Here is a 17850-nt window from a genome sequence, read left to right as displayed (position 1 = left end):
TCAGGAGTTTCAGACCCGCCTGGCCAACATGGTGAAACCCTGTCTGTACTAAAAATACAAATTTAGCTGGGCATGGTGGCAGGTGCCTGTAATCCCAGTTATTGGAGAAGCTGAGGCAGAAGAATCACTTGAACCTGGGAGGTAGAGTTTTCAGTGAGCTAAGATCATGCCATTGCACTCCAGCCTGGGTGACAGAGCAAAACACCATCCCAAAACCAAAAATTATATATATATGTATTTCCTTTCCCTTTCCATTCTTTATCAGTAGGTAGAGGATCTGTGAAGAATAGATGAGCGCCTATCTCAATACGGTTATTGATGTCATAAGAGCTTGCTCATTATCGAGGCGTTCACAGATACAGTTATTCAATAAACAAGATGTGGTAAACTGCTATCTCAAAGACTATAAGTGTGAACAAATACATATATATATATCTTTTAAGGAGCTGTAACCTCTGCTCAGAAGTAGAAAAAACACTCATTATTAGGGATGAAGAGCTCATTTAGAAGGATTCACTCTAACCATGTTCCTGTAAAATAGACAGTTAAAGAAGGAAGCCTACACTGCTAGAAATCCTGAGAGATGGAGCTAAGGGAAAGAACCCAAGTCTCTTTAAATTCCTGTGTACTGAATACAGAAAAGAAATCAACATTAGACTCCAATTTGATTCCCATAAGTCTTTTGGTATTACCTGGCATGTTTATAGAGCAGGAAAAAAAAAAAAAAAAAAACCCACAATGGGCAGCTATAATTTTCCCTGCACCCAAATCCTGGCTGACAGCATACTAGTTGACTGATGTCAATTCTTGAGATAATTTGTCTTTTGAAATTCTGACTATTAGAATGACTTTTTTTGGAATTGTATTGGCCTATTGGATTCAGTGGTAGGGGAGCTGAAAGTCACTGAATTCATTTGTTTCCAAATAACAAGTAGAAGACCACTCAGCATTATGAAATATACAGGTTGAAACTTTCCTTTCTCCTATGCCACCTCTACTCCCAAGGATAAAATATATAGTCTCACCTGAGTGATTAATGCAGGACTAACAAAACCTGGGACCATATCCCTGACTGCAACCTTTTTCTACATTTGCTTCCTTTTTCTAATTTATAATTTAACCTTCTAGTCCTTCTAATCTTTAGGGTTTTTTATGTTATTATGTTAATCCTATAAACAGGTCCATGCTAACATGACAGCCGATTATTGGATTTTATCTTCCAGATGACATGTAAGCATTTCCTATTTAAAATTCACACATGACTTCAGCAGTAGAATGTGATATTCTGGGGTGACAAGTCAGCAGCACACTTTCCAAGAATCATTAGATAACCAGACGCTTAGTCTACCTCCATTGCAACAAATGATGGCAATAAGTGTGAACAAGTGTTACGGAATTCAGTGCCGTCTGGTCTCTACTGTTCATGTAACAGTAGGGACTTTTGCACTTTTCTTTGCTCTCCGGTGAACTATATAACTGCCTCCCTTTCCCTTTCCATTCTTTATCAGTAGATAGAGGAGCTGTGAAGAATAGATGAGAGCCTATCTCAATCCGGTTATTGATGTCATAAGAGCTTGCTCATTATTGAGTTCACAGATACGGTTATTCAATAAACAAGATGTGGTAAACTGCTATCTCAAAGACTATGACTAATTTACAGACATGCTTTCCATAGAAGAATGTTTAAAAATTGGGGGAATTTACCAAAAATTCTGCATTTCTGGCTCCTCTGAATAAAACCATCCTCTGGCAACCCTGAGTTCACATTGTCTCGTGGTAATGCTCTTCTGGGGCTGAGCAGTCACTGCTCTTTTAGTTGTGGCAGGTGCTTTCTAGTTTGCCATAGTTCTACTCACTCTATTCCTTAGACCTGTCTCGCCTTACCCATTAAAGCCAAATACCAGGAGATGTTTAAGAGGGAATTTTGTTTCTGACAGAGTGTTTAAAAGAAGAAAGTGTTGTTGAGTTTATTATCTTCTGGACTCTTTGGTGATAATCTAATATAAGCTATACTGATAAGATTATAGGAAGTTTTATGGTCTTTGTGTTATACTTCCCCCATTTCTATTCTTAGAATGTAGTCCTTTCAAAATCTATTGAAAATGAATTATAATGTAGCTTGGATGGACTTTTCTTTGACTATTCTGAAAAGAAATGTTGGATTAGATACAAAATTTAACATGACACATTTTACTATTATTAATAGGCATTTGCCACCTGTCAGCCAAATAGATTCAAAATTGCTTATTAACAAAGTTGAGGGAATAAGTGGAAAATGTGTAAATAAATGAACTTCTACACTTTAGGATGTCTACATTGTGTGAAAGGATTTTCCTTGAAAACGTGCCAACTTTTTTTCAACTTTTGGATCGCATCTTATTATCCTAGCTGTAATTAGAAATCTTGTGAAATTAAGAACCATTAAATTCAATGAGTTTTCAGCATCGGAAATTTGCCCAGAGGCACCCAGCTGATGGGTCTGCCTAGGATTAGGCTTTCACAGAGTTCTCCCTCCTCTCCTCCTATTCACTCTAAAAGGGAGCGTCTTCGCCACTTAGCTAATTAATTACACCTGCCAACAAGCAGATGGTTCTGTAGGCTTTGAAGCAGGGAAATAGCTAGGTGCATATCAGCTAGCTTAAGCTTCCTTCAGTTGCAATTTAGATTATAACTCTTGAAGCTCTGGAGAAAATAAAATATTAAACAATTACAAATGAAACAACATTTTAAACGTATTTTTATTTCAAAAATGTATTTCAGGTATTTATTAATAAAACATAATTCTCTTTTCCTCATGTCAGCACACACACACTTTTAGAAGGCTTAGGTTTAGCATCTGGTTTGCAACAATTCTTGTGAGATGTTGCCAGTTCATTGTTCTGAACTTCAAAGTAAAATGAGAATAGAGAACCGAATGGTTAAGTTCTCAAAATATTATAGCTTTTTAGTAAATAATGTTCTTGTGATGTCATTGTTTAGTTGTAAGGAAAGATACGTATGTGACAATGGTGAAATTAGAACCGAGGGCACTATTGGTACTCTTATTAGCATTCCCACTACCTGTATTCCAGAGTTTTATGCTAATTTGATTAGTCTTCTTTTTTGTCTCCCTTGCATCTCAGCTAGGTAGCATGAACTAGAGATTATCACCAGAGCTTAATTTTCTATGCAAGATTCTTTCAAATATGATATAGCTGTATAAACACATGCCCTATAAAGCTAAATTAGGCAAAGAACATGAATGTATACAAGATACTCTTTGTATTATTCTCTTCCGTAAAGTCTAGCTTAAATCTTTTTAAATTCACAAATATTTAGTTTCATGAAACTTCTAAAAATATTTTCTCTTATTTTACTTTATATCTGAGAAAGTTTTAGTTAAGAGCTTTCTACTTTTAAAGATAATGATATCTTTAAAATTGAACATATCCTTTTGTTAGTACTAGAATAAAAACTCTTCTGTGTACAATATATTGTATTACCTTTTAACTCAGTGCATTTGTGAAATTAATGTACATAAAATAAAGAAAATATCCCAAATTCACAAATAAAATCAGCTTCCTTTTTTTCACTATTTTAAATAAAAGTTAGCTAATAGGTATGTCTAAAGATGAATATTTTAACTATATCAAGCAAAGAAAAAAGATGATTTTAAAAATATGTGTTTCAAGAAGATATTTCAGTTCTCTTATGATATTGAGAGGTATTTAATCCAGTAAATTCACCTAACAGAAGATACTGTGATAAGACTACATTTAACCACCTGTTTTAATTTTGGATTCCCTTTTTTCCCCCATCATATGAATCCAATTTACCTTTACAGTGATTAGAATATTAAGCTTAATATTTAAATATATTTTCATTTATTTGAATTAATAATGTAAATATTTTGCACTTTTGCTTTCTTTATATGAATTACTCAACAAATAATAGGAAAGAAACTTTATAAGGGGAATAAAATTCGGATAGAAGAACTAAATGCCCTGCACATTTAGATTCATCAATTTTATATTTTTAGAGATACAGCTATAAAGCACATAGAGATAGATTCTTTATAGGCTTATGAGTTTGGATATGGTAATTAAAATCATTTTACCCTATTCATTAAAGCAGAGCTTTCAGACACTAAGCATAGAGTTCCCACAGTACTTGACAATAATAAAATTGACTTTCTTTTAATTCACTTTTTAATTTTTATTCTTTTACCCAACTGAAGGGCTTTTCCTTAAGTGGGCTGAATTCTTGAAGATTTTTATTGTGCTGCCTTTTCCTCTGAATCTACTTTTGACAGAGGCAAAAGAAATGCACCTCAAGAGATGTGGTTGGGATATGGTCCAGACATCTACCAGAGCCAAGATTTTTTTTTTTTTAATGCACAGTTTTTCATGTAGAAAAGATCCCTTAAAAGCATAATTTTACCTTTCAACTCCATAAAATATTTTCAAAAAGGACTTCAGGGAAATTACTGTGAGTTCTTAATTATACTTAGAAGTAGATTACATAAGATAAAGTTGTGCCTCATCTCTGCTTAAACTGTTTTTTTTTTTTTTTTTTTTCCATTTAGGTTACTCACTCTTTCCTTTCTACAATGGGGAGAGCACAGACTAAAAATTAAAATGCCAACTCAGCCATCAGACTGAGTTGGAATCATGGTTCTTTCAAACTCTTACCAGTTATTTAGCTCTCTAAACCTCAGTTTTTTCGTCTGTAAAATGAGATCAGTAATAATTACCTCATGGGATTTCTGTAAGGATTAAGAGAAATACTGCATTATAAGTATTCACACAATGGCAGCATTTATGAAGAGTGTACAGTGAGGTGGCTAACCATGGGCCTCGGAGCCAGGCAGACAGACTTTGGAATCCCAACCTGATCCCCAACTATGCGTGAGGCATTTGACAACTTGCTTGGTCATTGTGTGATGCACTTGCTGTGCCTTTGGGGTACAGAAATCCCACCCTTAAAAAAGAAAGTTCTGTATTTAGTGATTGTAATTTTATGGGTATCCAGAAGCATAATGTGCTCCAAAAAGGGCATCTGAAACTCATAAAAGTGGGTTAAAATAATTTTTTAAAAATGAGCAAATGTACAAACCCATGAATTTTAACCTGGCCTAATAGTCTTGCCCTGGTTATAGCTGTCTCTGAAAAGGGTATTTATGACAGGGAATGGAGAAAATCATCAAGCAGGATAGAAGATACCTGCTTATCAGAGAACTCTTCCTACCTTTCCTTCAATACTAATAATAGTTCACCAACTGAACATGTGCTGTGTGGCAGACACTGTGGTCAACACATATATACGATAACTCATTTTCTCCTTTCAGTTGCCTCGTGAATGTGGCATTGTGAGCTATCACCATTTTATAGAGAAGAGAACTGAGATATGGGGAGGATAATTGCAAAAAAATCTCATACTTTTTGTAATTCCCTGCCTGAAAGGCTATTGCTGTATGGTGGAGTCATGGTTACCCAGTCCCCTGCAGACATCAACTTCTCAATAGTTTTCCCTTCTTGAATGTTGGCATCTTGAGTTGACTAAACCATCTGGCATTGTTAGACACGTTAGAATTTTTCTTTATATCTAGCCTCAAGAAGCAAAGATCCCCAAAGATTTTTAAATATTTATTTACCCTATGAAAGCAGAAACATTCTAAAATAAAGGGTGTTCCTTTATATAATTTAGAAGACATGATAATACACATTACAGAGCAATAATGGAGTCTATTATCTTACGACCTCAGATGTCACTATATGAAAATAATTTTTACAATGGAGAAAATGATTGGGTGGTAGTAGGGACTATAGAATATTGTGTTTTCAAATTAACTCATTATTCTACAGTGGAAATGCCAGACCCTTGGCCTGGAAGGAAAGAGCTCAGCTCTCTTGTACAAAGACTTTGGAATTTATGCTAATGTATTTGAAGCACAGTGGTAGTGACAGCAGAGGTAAAGGCCACCTGGAGATTGCGAGGGAGGTTTTGTGACCTATATGCACCAACCTGATCCAAACAGAGGGAAATCTGGCAGCTGTAAATGCTGTCACAGAATATAGTTAGAGAAATGACAGGAAATGACTAAAGGGTTAACTCAACCAGATATCTAAGATACCTCAGTGTGGGAGAGATAGTAAGTTACAGAATTTATGATCTTGTTCTTAGAAATAATTTAACTTATGAAATACAGATAAACCCAATTTTTTAATTAAGTAACTTTAGTAAGACATTTAATAATATTTTAGCTCAACGTGTCTATCTCTAAAATTGTTATTCTATGCACCAAACTTAATGAGGATTTCATGTATCTTTCAAGGGTTTTCATTTGGTTATCTTTTCTCCCCCAAAACCTGTACTTTAACCAATGTACATAGGTTTTAAAATAGTTTAGATAAAGCTCCTGAACTATACTATTAACTTAGTTTGAAATAACTAGTACCTTTTGAACACCTAGTACATAACTGGAGTTTTGTATACATTATCTGCATTTCTCATTATAACCCAACAAAGTAAAGATTATTACTCTAATTTTTTAGATGATAGAAAAGAAACCTGAAGTAATTTACCTGCAGTCATCTAGTAAAAGTACCCAATCTATGGTTAAAATATGAACTAATATATAAATAAATTGTGGTATATTCATAGACTGAAATAATACGGAACAATAAAAATGAACCTATGAATTAAAGCAACAGCATAAATAAATCTCAAAAAAATATTTTCAGGGAAAGAAGATAAGAAAAAGGAATAGGATACATATTGTATGATTCTATTTCTATGAATTTAACAAGCAAGCAAAACTAATGTGTTATAGTAGAAGTCAGCATAGTGGATGACTTTCTATGCTGACTTCTATGCATTATTGACTGGAACAAAGCAGGGAAACTTTTCTGGAGTGATAGAGATAGGTTGTGTCTTTATCTGGGTGGCAACTACTTGATACAGATGTACAAATACTGTATACATGTGTATGTAAAACATAGAGCTTAAAATTTGTCCATTTTACTGTAGTTAATGTATACTAATTTGAAAGTGTATACAAAGCAATCTAAAAAGCCATTTCCCTTTCTATTTTGCCATAGTACTTGATATTTCATATTTCGACAACCAGTGCTTTATAAAATGATGATTGCTATTATTCAGTTATTCCTTTCTGATTTTCTCCAGACTAAAACTTCATTTTAAAAGAAAATTAATTTGGACCTTCATGTTGTGGCTTTTAAAATAATCTTCCAGTGTCGCTTGTTTGCAATCTTATTTTATGACTCCTTCTTTAATTTCTTATTTTGTAAAGTGTTGTCTTTATGTGTTATTTTTAAAATTAACATTCTAGGCATTTTAGCTGAGACTTCTAGCCCCCAAATCACATATTTATATTTTTAATATTCTCAAATATAGTCTTATAAAAATCTTGACATATTTGAAAATCATATAATCATTTTACAAGATTAAATCATTATTCTTTCTCTTGCTTTATCTTTTATATGCAAGTCTTAACATGCCAGCAACAAACATACATAGCAATATTATTTATTATTACTGTCATCAAGAAAAATCATACTTTTTGAAGTCTTCTAAAAAAGAAATAGTGCAGAAATCACACATTGTGAGAAGAGTTATTAAAACTATACAAACTAATATAGTAGGTGAGATATTTGAAAGTGACCTTGCAGTATATCCCAGGCTTATTGTATTAAATCCTGTAAATAAAAGGGGCAGATCATTTCTGAGTACTAATATGACTGTCCCCCTTATTGGTAATGAAAACATTGAACTCTACTGATTTGTTCTACTGAAGCAATTACATTTTCTGGAAACTTAGAACAGTTATTTAAGAGGATTGTTGTCTGTAATGAGGGCTTTCTGGTGGATAGAGGAATAAAAATAAGTGAGCTTTATGTAAAGGAGTGTTCTATTTTAATAACAAGAAGACATCAAATTTTTCATTCTTTCTTTTTACACCTTTGGTTGTGTTTGTCTGTTATCAGAGAGATAATCACCTACTGTGAATTTTCCTATCCATCTTCCAGAAGTCATATTTTACTATTTATAATTATTAATGTAGTTTTAATATTTTTCTAAGACATTTTAAAGTGTTATTTTCAAAACATTGAGCCAGATCTCTTAACAATAATAACAGAAATAAGTTATGAGGGTTACATTTGATAAATTATTTTACTCAGTTGTTTGCCAATAACTTAAAGATCAGATTTTTAACAGTGTTTTGTAAATGTTTTACACATAGTAAGACCTTTCTTGAAGTATACAGAAATAAATCTCCTGCCTTTAAAAATTACTCTTCAAAGATAGTATTTAAGAGGATCAACTTCAGTAGTCACTAGGGAAGCGTAAATTAAAATGATACTACTATAAACCAATAAGAATGACTACAATGAGATACAACAAACAAATAATGAAGGCTTGACAAGGTCAAGAATCAACTAGATTTCTCATATACTGCTAATGGGCATATAAATGAGTTAAATGGGTTAAATAAAAAGTGATTATCACTATGGCCCAGCAATACTACTTCTAGGTATACACGCAACATAAATGTGTCCATATAATCACCAAAAGGCATTTTCTAGGAAGTGCATAGCAGCAGTTATTTATAATAGCCCAAATGTGGAAAGTATCCAAATGCCCATCAACGTAGAATTGACAAGCCATTGAATACCACACAACAATGAAAATAAACAATATAGATGAATTTCACAAATGTAATGTTGAGCCAAAAGGAGCCAGATGCAAAAGAATACATATGGTATGATTCTATATATGTAAAAGACAAAAATAAGCACGCATTAGCTTGTTCAAAGTCAGGATAAGGGTTCTGATAGAGTGATATGAGGTGGAAAGTATGAGGAAGGCTGCTGTGGTGTTTGTAGGCTCAAGCTCTTGATCTGAGTGCTGTTACATAAGTGTGTTCAGTCTGTAAAAGTTAATTGAATATGATATATGCACATCTATGTGTGTATATTATAATTCAATTAAAAAGATTCTTAAAAAGCTTTACATTTGTTTGAGTCACAAGGTTTATGTTTTATATATATCCAGAAGATACAAAGTTTCTTTTGAGTCACTATAACAGAGACTACTAGTTGTCACCAATATCTATGACCACTTTCTAAATTTTAAATGGTATATAAAGTTTAGCTACTCATATGATCACCCAGAACCAATACTTTGATTCCCTACCTTCCATGCACATAGCTGTGTTTCATTGACTTTATTCTGACCGATTAGATATAAGTGTAATTGTGCTGTGGCAATTTGCAGGAATTTTTATCAAAATACAACATGTACTCTTGCTCTGTTCTTTTGTCCTTCATGATTTTCTCCATCTTTTGCATGGTTCTTGCCAGTTGGAAACTCCCCTTGTATTGAAGACGGTAGAGAAACAAGAAAAAAATAGAATCAGGCTCCCTGATGATTGTGGATTTTTATATAATAGCCTTGAATAACCTAGCCAGATTTTTATATAAAAGAAAAATAAAGTCTATACTCTTTAAGCGACAAGCTAATCTAATATTGATTAATGCATTGTTAGTATGAATACCCAAAATAAGCGTATTCCTTGCTCGTACCAATAAGTAACCACTATTTAAATAATTAGGAATTTAAAATTATAATAGAAACAACTATGTGATAGATACTGGGAGTACAATACCCCCATTACAGAATTGAGCAAACTGAACTTCATAAAGGTCAACAAGGCCCACCTTTGCTTTGTTGAAACAAAACTGTATTTTGAGCTTTATTTTATCCAGTTAACTAGATTCAGTATTATTGCCTTTACACTTCAAAGCCATAATAGAGCAGGATTTCTTTCCCCTACCACCTCTCTCCACCTACCTAGAGTATATTATCTATATATTTATAATACAGCATATATTATGACTTTAATATGCAAGATGGATTTGTGGGGAGAATAGATTACAGGCAAGAAGTTAAATCTGGTATGAGATGATAGAACCTTAATTAAGTAGTAGTTGTGGATATAAAAAGAGATGCTATGAGAAATTTTCTTTAGAGCTCCATGGATGATTAAATATAGAAACAAAGGAAATAGTAATAAATTTCAAATTTTGAGCCTAGGTGACTTTGACAGCATTTATGTTGAGTTTAACAGAAATAAGAAAATACAGGGAGAATACAAATCTGGGAAAAATTATTAGAAAAAAGTTAGACATGTTGACACACATATGGGATTATATAATAAGACAATTTCAGAAGGAAATCCTATATTCATAATTTGAGTACTGTTACAAGATAATATATATTTTTAATTTTTTCCAGGGAATATCAATGAGTTTAAGTGGATGACTATTTTCTTAATATTAGGACAGAAAAAATATATTAAGATCAACATAAATGTATTCAATATTTTATGGGATTTATAATGTAAACATCTAGTGCATGTCACTAACATGCTATCACTAAGCAAGTAATAATTTTTTACAAAAATTGGTCACATTCTATGGATGTTATTATCATGATCATCAAAAACATTTGAATTTCTACTATGTGCTTGACACTTTCTTTGGCGCTAGGGACACAAAGAGATGTACATCATAGTTCTAATCCTTTAGGGACCTCCAATAAGATAATAGAGACAAGGCGAGTACACAAAAGAATAAATAAGAAGGTAAGGTAGCATTTGCTCTATGTCAGATAAGTGGCTCGGGTAATCAGTGTTACAGGAGTTAGAGGAAGGGGGAACTCTAAGAATTAGGTGGTCATAACAGACCTCTCAGAGGAGCTAGAACTCAAAACTGAAACATAATGAAAGCTAAGAATTTTAGTGGACCCTGAAGTATGTATTAATAAGTTAGAACATTGCAACAAGCATTACTGAGCTTCATTCAGTTGAAATCAAGATATTATTTTCTATCTCAAGCGGATTTTCAGCCAGTGGATCTAATAATTTCTTCTTGAAATTGCTATACTCTGATGGAAAAACATTTAGTATCTGCATCCATGAGCTTTTGACTCTGATCATCGAGCTGAAATATAGGTTACATCACTCATTTACATTATCACCCTCTACCCCCTCCCAATACAAATGTGACATTTCAATTTTGCACACTTCAACTCTCCTTAAATCATCTGTATAAAAACTTCAAAGCTTGATTGATGATGAATGAGCCATTGTCTCCTCAAGCACCCGGTTCTCATTAGCCTTTAGAGTCTCAGCTTATTAATAATGAACCTTGAGGGCTGACCCAGTGGGGTAGCAGCAATTCATTGTGCTCCCAGCTGAAAGGTCTGGGTTTGGGAAAGATACAGGAATCTCTGGACCAAGTCCATTCCAGAGGTGATGTATTAAGTATCACAGGTGGATGATGTGAGCTATATTACTTTTGTATCATTATCTGCCAACAGGCTTGTGTGGCTTAAGGTGATGACAGTGAGAAAGATACATTGCTTTATGTCTGAGAAAGTCCTGTAACAGCTTTCTGTAGCTTCATCTTGAAAATGGGCTTTGCTGCCTTGGATTTTGATTCTTGATTCTGCCCTTTGACTTAGATAGACAGTATAAGTCTGATATATGCATCATTTAAATGCCCCTATTGTGATTAGATGAGTGCAATATTTCCAATCTTTATTATTTTAATTATCATTTTATTTCTAAGGTTGACCTGTAGATGCACCCCTGCAAAACAAGATACTTAGATATACAATCAGGAATAGACGTTAAATATTTCATCCCTGTTTATTAGATCTTTCTTATATCATACGGTTGGTAGGTTTTCAGTAGAATTAAAATGTTCACTGATAATATCGATCATATAAACTAAAGTGAAATACAGTGTAACTGCATTTAAAATTATAATCTTTGTTTTGGAAAAAGAGAAAGATATTCAATCTTATTTACATAATGGTTACAAATTGTGCATGGGGTCGATGCAATTTTGTAAATTTCTTAAACCTAGTATAGAGGTCATATTAATCTGTATTTTCAGCAGGGATGTTACACCACAATTAGGCCATTTCATACAGGGCACAGAAAAAATGTTATTATTCAGTATTTTACCATAGTTTTGGAGAGAACATATTTGCAAAATGTCAGTGATTCTGTTAATGGGCACTCATCCCCAAATTCACAGCGGTAACTAGCATTTGACAGGAAATGAAGAATACAAAGAAGTAATTTAAATAACGCAAACATCTCCTTCTTTATTAGACTCATGAAAATGGAAATCAAGGAAAGACATGGTCCAATGGCTAACTTTTGTGGAGTGAATGACTAAGATACAAATACTTTCTGTCCTCTTTCAAATGTTATATTGGCACTTTATACCTTTCTGAAAAATGTAAGGACAATGTGAGGTAGACTTACAGTTCAATACAAGGAAATTTAGGCTTCTCTGTAGCATATGCAAGGTGATTTGCACAGGCTTAGAGAAATTTGGTCTGTATAGGATAGCTGAAGATCCTCATTATTCACCTGGTAACTAATAATTGAGTTTGGTGTACAAAATAGGTTTGGGAATAAAAATGCCTTATAAATATCAAATGTATTGTCTACAGTAATATTGTATATTATCAGTTATATGCCTTTTATATAATAAATGCTGTTTTTCTTTCTCTAACCACAGAATTATACATATATATTTTTTTCTTAAATTCAAGATATTCTGTATAGATATTTCAATTAATCAAATATTTATTGTGTATCTCCTTGAGCCTTGTATAGTACTAGAAACTGGAGATATGGTTTTAAACAAAACAACAGCTTCATACTTTCTGAAACACAGGACCAGTCAAGAAAACCTATAAAGTGTTTATGGGAAAAGATAACTTTCATTCTTTCTTTGATTTGGTCAGAGTGTAATTTAAAATTAGGAACTACAATAGAAGTTACCTTATAAATGTTGGTTGCAAATTCCATGGTACCTTTTTTCCCAATTAAATCTAAGAATTATTCATTGAGTAACTATTGCTCTAGGTTTGATGCTATAGATACAGCGCTGAAAAATATGCCTTACCTTCATGGGGCTTAGTCTAATTATATTTCAGTTACAAATGCTATGCTATATATAAGTTAAATTCAAGATATTAGAAAATAGTGTAGATTACAATTTGTGTATAAAAAGATTCATGACATCTTTTACTTGACTTGCATGCATTAATCTAGTCGGAAACGTCTGAGACACAAACATATTTAAGTGTTTACTGGAAATTTTCAGCAATGAAATGATACTTTTTTCATCGATGTCATGTCTAATATATCTTACTATATTTAACCATGACTTTTATTAAAAAGAAACAGTTCTGTTTTTTGAACTTGCCAGAAATATTTGTATATAATATGATAAGAAAACTCATAGAAGCTTTTTTCTATCAATTGATTAAATGACCAAGAATCTATCTGTGTCTCTCTCAATTTACTCTGATACATTTTCTGCAGTGGAAGTAAAATACAATGAAATGAGATACTTTGAGCTCATTCACGCATTCAACATTTTTCTTTCTTAGTTTCTGCACTCATCCAGACATTTTGCATCTTTGGGTATCAATTAAACGTGTTCCTCCTTTGCCTATCTTTCTTAATGTTTATTTGTTACTTTATTTCATGTTAGTGAGAGGGAAACCGTTGGTTGGTGCAACACAGGTGATTCCTTGGTAAAGTCTTTGATAAAACTTGTGGAAAACTTTGTTATTCTTGTCTGTTACCACACGATCTAAATATAGCCAGACATTTTTGTACTCTTACTAGATAAACATCTAAACAAGCTTTTCTCTTTTCCTAGTCCTTGTCCCTCTTTCTTATCTAAAAAATGCAGTCAAGCCTTCGTAGTCAACCAAGACAGAAACATTAGGTATTCCTTCTAACAAGTAAATAATTTGTATTTCTAAGAACTTTCTTACAGGTTAGTATCTATTCTCTAGAATTTTTTTAATCCAGAAGGAAACCTACCTGAATATATTTTCTCACAAAAATAAGTCAAATTCATATTTTAAAATTGTAAAATTACAAAATCAATGAAAACTTTAAGAATATATGTAAATGCTATTATAACATTACTTTCTGACATATATTTAGGTAATCAAATTAATCAAAAGAAAAGTGTAAGATTGTACATTAAAACTGTCCTATAAGTGTCAGTGAAATTCTACATTCTCTGATTGTGAGGTTTTGATATTCAACAGCAGAATAGGGTTTATACCAAGCATAAAGGAAAAAAGAATATTTTCAAGGAAAACAAACAATATACAAATAAACTACCCATCATTAATTGCTAAACGTTTATAAATCCTCCTGACCAGAATTGCTAGCAGATGCTGAGTTTTGAATTAGGGATGATAAAAGTATCATCTGGATTGACCATGTGTATTGATTTGAAATTTTAACGTGTAAGATTATGCTGGATTTTTTATTGTCTCCTTTCTAAATCCCTTTTCTAAGTAAAAGCCAAGCTCTTGAACAGACTATTTCCAAGAAACAAATGTCAACATTCATAGCAGATTAATATTGTTGAAGAAAGGGATTTGATAAGACTATTATTCAGTATAATATAATCTGATTCTATTTGAAAAATTTTAGATAGGAAGTTGGAGATGGATACTGTGTTCCTTTGCACGAACTATTTGAAATACAATGTGACTCCTGAAAAATATACACTCTTTCAGCAATGTTTGAGCTATTACCTTTCCACTTTTTTTTTTTTTTTTTTTTTTTTTTTTTGAAGTAGGACTTTTCTAAATGTAGACTGAAAAATAACCTTTATTTCCTGGATAGCAGTCAAAATCTCCTTTCTTTGTCATCTAATGGAAAATTATTCCTTGAGCAGAAGAGCATCACCTAATGTCTCATGAGAAAGCTATTAGTATGAGATCGTCACATTTCTTAGATAAAAACTGAATGCCAAACATTAATGTAGAAATTCATTTCACAATCTTTCTTACGTCTTACATCTCCCTTCTGCTTTGATGAAGGTTGTATGGTTAGGTCATAAAAAAAAAATGAACTGGGTTTTAGAAGTAGAAAGATGATCTAATTTCTTTTCTTTTTTTTTTTCTTCACTGAGAAAATGGAATCAATAGTCACGGAAATGACTGATGATGAAAATGGGAGTGATTTTAAATGTAGAAAGAACTGCAATATCAAAATTAATCTGGAGGGTTTCGTACATGCAATGCAGTAAGGCACTTGGCATGTGACCACCAATACACAAATAACCCTCTTGTGGTGCCACACGTTCCTTTCATTTATGTCTTTTCAGTTTAAGATGACTCCTACAAATTTAACTTGGGGTTCTACACAAGAGAGATGAGTTTCTCAAGGCTACCGTGGGAGATGGCGTCAGTTGCCTTCCCAATATCCATGTCCCTCTTCTTCCTCACTAACACTCCTACTGGTTTGGGTTTTGTCCCAGTAGCAATATTTCCACCTCAATAGTTACTTATTTAATCTCTCTTGTGGTAGGGAGAGCCGTGGGATATTGTTCTGGCCAATGAAATGCAGACATGATCCTAGAGGAGAGCCTTTCTTCCCAAATAAAAAGTCACAGCTTCACTACAAGGAAGTCTCTTGCTTGCTAGTCTGACTTCATCCTGCCTGCAATTCAGAAAGACTGCAGTTCAGTCTTTAGAAGTAGCAGCCATCTTGTGCCTGAAATGAATAAAACTGACACACTGAGGATGGCAGAACAGATAGTGGGCACTGTGGAACAACTGAACTAATATCTGCAACTGCCTCCTACAGGCTTCTTATGTGAAAGGAAAAAAAAAATCCCCATTTCTATAAACTGTTAATTGGGTTTTGATTACTTGTAGTTGAACACTTTATGGACTGATGCATGATTTCTCTTAAATTGCTTTTGTATTGAACAATAGGGGAAAATGCAGTACATATTGGGCAGGAAGGTGCTATGTGTAGTTCTAGCTAATTTCTTCAAATAATAAGAATAATATTTTCAGAGGATATATCTCAGTTTTTATTTTCCTGGATGACTTAAAGCTATCCAAAAGAGAATTCATTTCTGTGGTCAGTCATTGTTTGTGGAGGACAAATTAGCTAATCAAGGCCAGTGTTGTGAAATAAAGAATCAAGTACAAATTGGCTTTAGTGCATGTTATCCCACAGCCATATCCTTATTTCAATGAACCACAGGATTTGTTATTCATTGCTTTGTGTTGCTAAGAATAATTGGCAATCCTATGGATTTCATTTGAGATGACAACATTTTTGTGATTGAGGCATTAATTTTAGCTTCTACTTTGTGCTAATTACTTACCTACTGACTGCAGTCAATGTCACCTTGGCTGAAACAATCTCTCTAAGGATAATTTGACAATTGATACCAAAAATCTTAAAAATATCCACACTCTATGACCTTGGAATGTCATGTGTGGAAATTTGTTTTAAAGACCAATCAGAAATAAATAAATTAAATTACCAACAAGAGGAGTTGGTTAAATAATTACTATTTAATGTATACTATGACATATTCTATTCTCATTAAAATACAGAGTAGTAATTACTATTAAATACTCATTATATAGTATAAACAAAACAAACAGATTATAAAATATTATATAAAATATTATTTCAATTCTAGGGAAGAAAACAGATAAAAGACTGTAACATTTACACCAAAATTTTAGGAGTGTTACTCTCAGAGTGTACAAATATGAGTGGTTGTTTTTCACTTTTGTAATTTTCAATCTTTTCAAATTCCTGCAATCAATGTATATGATTCAGTGAAAGATATTTTAAAAGGTTTCTTGGCTATTAGCAGCATGACTCTAATTTAACATTGAAAATAGTTAAGAGCAAATTGTTTTTGTTGATTATCTTTTCATCAACAAGCAGTTTGACAAAAGATTTGTTTCTTTGTTTTTTAATACAGAAATCCTAAATGGTGGAGTCTATGTAGACCAGAACAAATTCCTTTGTTATGCGGACACCATTCATTGGCAAGATATTGTTCGGAACCCATGGCCTTCCAACTTGACTCTTGTGTCAACAAATGGTAGTTCAGGATGTAAGTAGAATTATTATTTTTTTTAATGTCTCAAAATGTTCTACTTTATTTGGAGATGAATGAGTTATGCTTATCATGCCATTACTAATATTTTGAACTTTGATTGCACTCATTGAAATGTTCAGTTATATATGACAGAACAAATGGCTGACCAACCTTTTACTTCTAGTTAATTCTCTTTTGGGAATTATGTTTCCTCTTCAAAATTCTCATTGTGTTAACATGTTCCTCTTTGCTTAATTTAAATAACTTAATCATACTTCCAATGTACAAACCTGTGTCCCACTATCCACGAACTTAAGGCTGGTATCCAACCATTGCTCCAAGTCGCTGTGACCCGTATACCACTGAGACAAAGGTAGTAGAACAAAAATGTACCTTCCTATTCACTGTAATTTTTTAAATAAAAAAGTAAAAACTAGTGAATGTTGCAGAATTCTTAAGCCTCCATTTGCCCCTGAAGCCTTCATGGTCATACTTAATGATTTCAAACACTTATAGAATGGAGAAATATAGATTTCATATAGAAGAAACATATTACAGTCTGATTTTAGTCATTAGTCTAATAAACTACTGAATTTCTCATTCTTAAATTGTATATTCTTTTTACCACAAAGAATTTATCAGATTTAAAGTGTTTAATATGATTAAATAATAAGCAAATAATATTTGAACCATGATTTAAACCTTTGAAAATTATTCTGTCTGGTATCTCTTTCATTTTCATAAAGCAGGCTATGTTGTCCCCACATTTATTACTACTGACATTTGTATGAGAACAGAATCTTTATCAAGTGTTAACCTGGGTTTTATATTTCTCATCTATTATATATTTCCCAGCTGAAATCATAACTGTCTC

At 32.7% G+C, this 17850-nt stretch overlaps 1 protein-coding gene across 4 annotated transcripts in view; it reads left to right on the top strand.

Annotated features, from left to right (window-relative positions):
• The window catches only part of ERBB4 (erb-b2 receptor tyrosine kinase 4), a 1160906-nt gene that overhangs the window by 741116 nt on the left and 401940 nt on the right, over positions 1-17850 (top strand). For all 4 annotated transcript variants that reach the window (XM_007966140.3, XM_007966143.3, XM_007966144.3 and 1 more), the window contains exon 4: positions 16857-16991. In XM_007966140.3, coding sequence (XP_007964331.2) covers positions 16857-16991 — 135 coding nt within the window. The remainder of the gene's footprint in view (positions 1-16856; positions 16992-17850) is intronic.

Source organism: Chlorocebus sabaeus, chromosome 10 (genome assembly GCF_047675955.1).
Source record: "Chlorocebus sabaeus isolate Y175 chromosome 10, mChlSab1.0.hap1, whole genome shotgun sequence".
NCBI classification, from domain to species: Eukaryota; Metazoa; Chordata; class Mammalia; order Primates; family Cercopithecidae; genus Chlorocebus; species Chlorocebus sabaeus.
Note: the sequence above shows the minus strand (reverse complement) of the source record. Positions and strands in the feature narration are given on the sequence as shown.